This window comes from Falco punctatus (assembly GCF_963210335.1).
Source record: "Falco punctatus genome assembly, chromosome: 2".
Classification (NCBI taxonomy): domain Eukaryota; kingdom Metazoa; phylum Chordata; class Aves; order Falconiformes; family Falconidae; genus Falco; species Falco punctatus.
This window is the reverse complement of record NC_137581.1, coordinates 101,440,567-101,448,438: the sequence shown is the minus strand read 5'-3', so window position 1 is coordinate 101,448,438 and position 7,872 is coordinate 101,440,567. Positions and strand designations below refer to the sequence as shown.

General features: G+C 43.3%; 1 protein-coding gene across 2 annotated transcripts; it reads left to right on the top strand.

The window, feature by feature from the left end:
- Positions 1–2,120: 2,120 nt before the first annotated feature.
- Positions 2,121–7,221, top strand: HEMK2 (HemK methyltransferase 2, ETF1 glutamine and histone H4 lysine). 2 transcript variants are annotated; one of them, XM_080376571.1, is made up of 6 exons: positions 2,121–2,378; positions 3,099–3,188; positions 3,761–3,851; positions 4,771–4,854; positions 5,567–5,708; positions 6,749–7,221. In XM_080376571.1, exons 1-6 carry the CDS (start codon positions 2,236–2,238, stop codon positions 6,853–6,855), a joined length of 657 nt encoding a protein of 218 aa, XP_080232697.1. In that variant the 5' UTR covers positions 2,121–2,235; the 3' UTR covers positions 6,856–7,221. The 2 variants fall into 2 exon arrangements, with proteins under 2 accessions (XP_080232697.1, XP_080232698.1); XM_080376572.1 differs by lacking the exon at positions 4,771–4,854.
- The last annotated feature ends 651 nt before the right edge of the window (positions 7,222–7,872 follow it).

Genomic DNA, 7,872 nt, shown 5'->3' with positions numbered 1-7,872 from the left:
ACACCACGTTGAAAGACAGAATAACTCCCTTCAGAACAGGTTCAGGAAAGAGCACAAAAAGAATGCAAATCAGGAGGCAACAACAGTTAATTTTGTTGGTGAAATGAAGGCTGAGATAGGTTATGACAACACTTCATATGGGGGAATAAATTAAGAGAAAATAACATTTTAAACTAAAAGATAATACTCATACAAGATCAGGTCCATGAATAAATTTACTAAGGAAATTGTTTTCTGAACTTCTAAGTTTCTAAAATTGCTTTACATGCTAGACAGTGGAACAAGAAACCTGTTTTAAGATAATGCTTGATGTTTTCATTTCCGTGACAGGACAAAAGTGATCCTTGAGTTAAAACTTCTCTAATTAATCTCTGCGTATCTGATTGCATTGACTTACCTCAAAAGATCGGACATAAAGAACACTGGCTTACTACTGACTGATCATAATTCTTGGCATGTATATGCGGTGTATTAATAATGATTCTACATAATTTCTGTTGGCTACATGAAAAAGCATTGGCTTTGAGGCTAAAGAGTAGCGTGTTGATTTTACTTGGAAACACTGAAGGTGGCCCACAGCTAAAGGCAGTATGCACTATGTATGGCAGGCAGTATGTAAGGCAGGATGCACTTAATACTGAATTTTCAGGTAAATCTCCCAGATACCTGGCTGGTGAGCTGGTGCCCAGTGCTTGGGCTGGGTAACACCAGTCACCACACCTGCAGTGAGAATGGAATTGTCCCCCTGTTGTAAGAGTCCCAAGGATTCTGCATTTAATACCTCTTTTTTTTCTTCCCCCTCCGGTGTGCAGACATAGTCCCTTTTTCTAAAAGAATTTACCCAAAGTTCTTCTTACTGAAAGGATCGAGTATATTGGTATCATTTTCTCCTCACATGGATATGTGGAACTTTCAGGAACAAGATCTATCTCACAGTTCTTTGCAGTGGAGGGTAAAGGATGAGACCCTTTCTGGAACTCCCTTTCTGTGTTTTCCTATGTTCCTAGCAAAGCTGACCTATGGTGGACACCGAAATGGACAGAATAAACCTAGCTTCAAGACAAGTTAGCTGCATTTATGAACCATGAGCTGCTCAAAAATCTAGTTCTTCTTCTGTAGGAACGGAAAATACTGTTTGTTTTACCGAGGCCATCTGTAATTGCAAGTGAAAAATGGAAACCGGTTCTTTCCCTAGTTCCAGAGCCCAAAGTGAAGGCTAGCAGACAAGACACACCTCAACCCTTAAATGTAATTAAGTCAACAAATTACTGGGTTAATCATGTGGGGTTTTTTTCTTCTTTTCCCAAAACTGTTCATTGAAATTATCATGGGGGTGGGCTAGATGATCTTCGAAGGTCTCTTCCAATCCAAACAATTCTGATTCTATGATTATAAAAATAATGTTTTAAGAGTCTTGCTTCTTTATTAGTGTCACTCTTTTCCAACATCGACCTAGACATTTATCTCTCAGAATTTGTGTAGAGCACATAGTAACAGAAAACAAGACGTTTCATGGGAATTCGAACTTGTACTTCTCTCCTGCTTTTGATCACACGTTGCCTCTTTTGTGTCGTTGCCTAGAGCAAGCTATTGACCTGATCTGTGCCCTGAAACTTCCCCTCCATTGTCAAGTTCTGCAGACTCTCATTTTTGTCTGAATTCTGGAGTTCATAGGGTTGCACCCTGGGATGCTGGCAAGTGCTGCTGGCAAAGTATCACACGTATTCTTTCATTAACTGGAAAACTGAGCTTCAGTTAAGTACCAAAGCCAGTCTTTGCTGCGGCACTTCCACTTAGAAACTCCCTCAGCTCCCCTGTGCCTGCCCTCCCGCCAACTTGCTGTGCCAAGGTGGCGTTTCTCATGATGGAAAAGGCATCGATCTGGACAGCCGACTCCAGAGCCGTCAGCAAGAGCCGCAGGTCCCCTTCACACCTTCACGGCCGGCTAGGCCTCCCGCTGCGGGGACCACCACGCACCGAGACCGACGGAACGAAGATTTTTAACGTTGCACCAGTTAAACCGTACGATGGCACTTGACGGCGCCTCCGGTCCCGGCAGCTCCCGCCGCCTCCTGCCTCGCGGCCGCCCCCCACCGCCCCGCCAGGCGCGCGAGGGGCGGGGCCCCGCCGGCGCCCTCCCATTGGCGGCATCCGTGGCGCGAGCGGCCGCGGGAGCCCCGGGCACGCCGGAGGGGCGTGGCAGCGCACGCGCGCTCCCGAGCGGGAGGGGGTGTCATGGCGGCGCCCACGCTCCCTACCCCGCGGTACGACCACGTGGGGCCGCACGGGCCTTTCCGGGACGTGTACGAGCCGGCCGAGGACACCTTCCTGCTGCTGGACGCGCTGGAGCGGGACGCGGCCCGCCTGCGGGAGGCCCGGTAGGCGCGGGGGCAGGGGCGGGGCGGCGCTGCTAACGGCGGGGCGGAGCGAGGGGGCTGCCCCGCCCCTCGGGCCCGGGGTGTCGGGGCGCCGGGGCGGGGGCGCCGCTGCCTGCCCCTCGGGGCCCGGCTGCCCGCGGGGTTGCGGGACCGGGCGGGAGCGGGGCGAGGCCTCCCCGGGCGGGCGGGCGGCGGGCGGCGGGCGGAGGGCAGCGCGGGGCCCGGCGCCCCGTCGGCCCGCTCGCTGTCGGGGCGATGGCCTGGGGGAGCCGTGGGAAGCCCGAGGGTGCAGCCCGGGGCCGGGCGGAGATGTGCCCACAGAACTGGAACCGCTGTACAAGTCACCCACGGGCTTACTCTTGGGAGTGACGGGTTGTAAACCTCCTGCGGGCGCTGCTGTCTAGAGCTGGCCGGAGGCCTCCTGAGGGCTCCCTCCGTGCCTGGCTCCGTGGTGATCCTCCATCGTTTCTGTCGGAGCTGTAATACGTGCTGTGGAAACCTAGCCCGTACGGTTGGGAATGTGTAGTTAATGGATGCCGTAATGTTATGCACAGGGGAAACAAACACGTGTGTTTCCCAAAAGCAGCTTATGACAGCCAGGAGTTGTCTGCGCAGGCACCGGCTGGTCTGGCAGCCCCTGTGACACAGATGACACCATGTGGGCTTCAAGGGCTGTGTGATCAGCAGGCAAATAAGTCACCCAGCGTTTTCTGTCTTTAGAGTTGAGATCTGCCTTGAAATAGGATCTGGATCTGGTGTGGTTTCAACATTTCTAGCTTCTTCTGTTATTGGCTCCAGCGTGCTGTATATGTGAGTATAACAGCACTCAAACTGCTGCATGCAATAATAAAGAATACTTAGTTCCCACATATGTACTTTCTCATCTTCACATTTACAAACACTTCTTTTCACAAAGAAATGTTAGCTCAGTTCTACAGATAGGGAAATCAAAGCAGAGAGAGCCTAAACTATTTGCTTCAGGTTCTGTAAAAATTGGTACAACTAGAATTCCATTTTCCCACTTCATAGACAAATTGCTAAGCTTACACTTTTGATTGCAGCGTTGAATTCTGAATTTTAGCCACTGATTAATCTTACCGAGGTCTGATGACATAACATTGGTTACCTGGGTGTGTATGTATATGTATGCAGACCTAGCGCTGAAAGGGAAATCCTGTACTTCAGTTTTCAGTCATTCGTTACAACTTCCAGTACAGTGTTGCAGTTTAGCTGCTGATACGATGCTTTTTTACTATTTACTTGCAAAGCAAAGGATGCTGGAAAGGATATTTTTATTCAGAGTACCTAAATTAGCACATGGTTCACAGGATTAAACCTCCAAGATACAGTAGCCAGTAACTTGGTAATATTCTCCTTTTTAGATGTACAGATATCAACCCAATGGCAGCTTACTGTACACTGGAGACAGCTGCACTTAACAATGTTCACCTTCAGCCAGTCATTACTGATTTGGTAAGATAAGATGTTTCAATATCATCTTACTTAGAGTTTTTGTAATATTTTTTTAATACTTATTAAAGATACTGAAAATTAATCGTGAACTCTAGAACAAACATTGTCTTGATAAGCACAGATGAAAAAAGAAAACAATGTCAAAGTGTTTCTGAAAGAAGGGAAAAACAGAATACTCAAGCTCTACAATTCAAATTTAAGCTTTAAAAATTCATTAAGATAATTTTAAAAATAAATTTTGTAGATGTAGTTTGGAAAATTCTGCACGAGGAACTCTGCAGTGACCTGAAATTATAGCCCTTCCTCTAGTGCTACACAGTTCTTGGTTCTCAGCTCATTCTGATTTGATTAGGAACTGTGTATATTACTTTTTGTATCTTACAGAATTTGGCACGGGAAAAAGCTAAGTTTCTCATCTTTTATTAAGGTATTTGTTTAAAATACCCCAAACATATGTTTATAAAAGATTGTGAAGATAGGCAACAATAAATGTGTTTTAAAATGGATGAACAACTGCTCATACTTGAGAACTGAACTGCAGTTATCACAGACTGGTCATTTTGGGTAGCAATTGTTAACTGATGATAAATTCAAAATTCTTTTATATCCAATTTATTCTAGCTTAGTTCAGAATTCAAAGTACTACCTGTCTGCATATGTGTCTCTTGCTCTTCCACATCCCATACGTAACATAGTCTTAAGGCTATTGAAATTGTTCTGCTCTGCAAGGGTGCTTCTTCTTGATGTTTCTCTTGCACATAGAAAATAAAGTTTAGTGTTCCTGAGTTGCGCTGAGATGTTCAGAACATCCAGCACTACATAACTGTATTTTTACAAAATGTTTGCATTCTTTGTGTTTCCAATAAAAAAAGAAAAAACAACAACCAATAAACAAAAGAATCATCAACTTCATCTATAGGTCAGAGGACTGTCTCCAAGATTAAATGGGAAGGTTGATCTACTGCTATTTAATCCACCGTATGTTGTAACACCTTCTGAAGAGGTAGGAAAAATTTGAAATACACAATATAAATGGTATTTCTACTGTCAGGCGAGAGGTGACAAATCAAAGAAGCTCTGCTATGAAAACTGCAGGGTGTTTTTTTAAATAGTAAAGGATGTTGTAGGACCAGCATTTTTGTAATAGCACTTGTAACAGCACCATTTTAGTGACAATGATTTACTAGTGTTGCTTATAAAGACTACATGGGAATAAGGATTGTTAGCTGCTGCTGCTGCTGCTCAATACCTAGTTTCTCCATCAAGCATAAACTGTATAAGAATTCTCTTTGGTGTATGGTGTATTTTTAGAAGACTTGCAATGGAAAATGCATTTGATCCTTACAAAATAAGTATTGTCTGCTTCTGCAGACTCCTATGCGCATGGACACTTAAAAGGGTTTTCTGGTCACCTTCCACTTGGCAAACAAGCTCATAAAACATTTTAAGAAAATGCATACAAAGCACGTGATAAAATGTAGCTCTTTGAATTCAGTTGAAGAATAGAACTTGAAACAAAAGTAGTATGTTCATTGTGTAGAAAGTAGTCTTGAAGTAATTTTGCTGCATAAACTAATTTACTGACTCAAAGCTGTCAGATTTCTAATGACAGACACCTAAAGCTGGAGACCATGGTAATGTTTCTCATAATCGTAAGTGCGACTGACGTTTCTATCGTTCTGTGTTAATGCAGCCTTTGCTTTCATTCTTTCTAGGTGGAAAGCCATGGAATAGAGGCATCTTGGGCTGGTGGCAGAAAGGGCAGAGAAGTAATGGATAGAGTTTTTCCATTAGTACCAGACCTACTTTCACCAGGAGGATTATTCTACTTGGTCACAATTAAAGAAAATAATCCAGGTGATCATTTTCCTTGGACCCTTAAATATGCCAAACAGACTTCATACTGTATTAATAAAAATGTTGATCACAACAACGTTCTCTAGGTTATCAGACTTCAGTAAACAACAAAAAGTAGTGTGTAACATCAGTTGAATCTAACATGGTGATAGCAACTAATTGAAGATTGACCAAATGCATTGGAATTCATATCAGTGTTCTAGGTCATTATTTAAAAATGCCAGAGATGGCTAGAGTGGTTTTGTGTGCTTCATACAAACCATGGCATCTCTGTGGACTCTTGTGCTTCTCATCTTTCAAGTCTGTGTGGGTGTCTAATTGACAAAGGGACTTTTACATAACCTGATGCCTCTTGGAATCCCTTTTCTGAATGCATGCCTTGTGCATCCAGCGTACGGTGAGCTAGACCAAAAATAAAAGCAAATTACCCAAACTAAGAATTTCCTAAGCTAGTCTGGAAAATGGTTATATGTATGTCCTGACCCCAGCAGCTCAGTTCCAAGTCTGAAAGGTGACTAGATCTTCTGAACTAAGTAACGAAGCCAGGACAGTCACTTCATATGAAAGAGAATGGTGGTATAAACTTAAAAGGCAAAAGCCTTTGGTTGGAAATGCAATGTCTTTCATTTTGACATCTGTAGAGAAAAGATTTGGACTTGCTTCTTCTGATCTAATGCTTAGTGGCTATACACTATCAAGTAGTTTCAAGAAGACCGACTATTCTTTCACACCTGATTGATAGGCAGCTTCTGAGAGAAAGTGCTACAAATTTCAGTTACTCCTACAAGTTAGCTTCATCACTGCTATTAATTGTTCACTGCTATTAATAATACTAAAATAGAGAACTTCAATTAGTAAATTGTAAACTTTACTTGTTCTTGGTGGAAGACTACTTTGCATAAAAATTACTGTCTGAAAGAGTGAAAGGACAGAGTTTCTAATCTTTGTTTTACTGCTTATGTTTGGTAGATATTTTAGCACTGCCTTTTACAGCTGACTTCTGTATAAACTCAGTTGTAACACTGCACTTTCAATTGCAGACGAAATTCTGGAAACAATGAAGAATTATGGCTTAGAAGGCACACGAGTACTTTCCAGGCAAGCAGGACAAGAGATGCTTACTGTCCTCAAATTTAAGAAGCCTTGATAACTGCTCTTAACCTTGCCAATACTAGGCATGCAGAAAGCTGAACACAGGGTACTGAAATTTTTAGGCCAAGACTTTCACTGTCTTAGGGTGTATACTCACTTCCCAATTACTGCAGTGAGACTGATGAAGAGACCGTACTCTTTTTTTAATTATTATTTTTATTTTACCCTGGATGTTAACCAGCTGTTCTCTGCTGTCAGAAGTACAGTTGTCCCCTGGCTATCTACAGGACAGTTGTGGGGGAATTGTGAAATACCCTACCTTGTTGCATTTGCACTTAAAAGCCCTGAAGACTTACCTCTATAAATAGATATTTGTATATTTGTCATTGTGGCTTATTAAAATAACATACTTGGTATAATTCTTCCTGTTTTAAGACCTCGTCTATATCTATGTTGGGGTTAAATGAACACTTGGAATCAGTGTTAATCATTTTGATGCGGTATGGGAGACTTACAGGTCTAAGGCATCATTACTGAGTTTCCTTCTTTGGTAAGTAAACGATGTACTTCTGAACAGAAAGATGCAGTAAGTGTATCTCAAGAGCTGGGATAAATGCAAGGTATCACATCTCCTGAAGTCTTCTGGGCAATAGTGTGGTGATTGTGCTCCCTTTTGTGCCATTTTACAAGGAGGGTACTACTATGGCGTACTGTAGATTAGATGAAGAGTTCTCATCCATGAAATGGTATTAGGGGATGGGGGGAAGCATGTGAGATGCTTACTAAAAAGGCTAGTTACTGGGTAGCTGAAAACAGGGACAATGTAAGTGGAGAAGTGGAATAAAGGTCCTCCCTCAGAATCACTATTCAAATACGAAGCTATTTCTGGACCACCAGACCCAGATGACGAGGAGCCTGTGCAGCCTCTTCCCTCTCAGGTGCCTACAGAAGGTTCCAATACAGTGTTGTCCTGGTGTAGTAAGCACAGTCCCATGAGGAAAATGTCTTGCTCACATGCAGCACAAAGGTAGAGACACTCTAGTATGCAACGCCACTGGTGCTTTTACAGAAA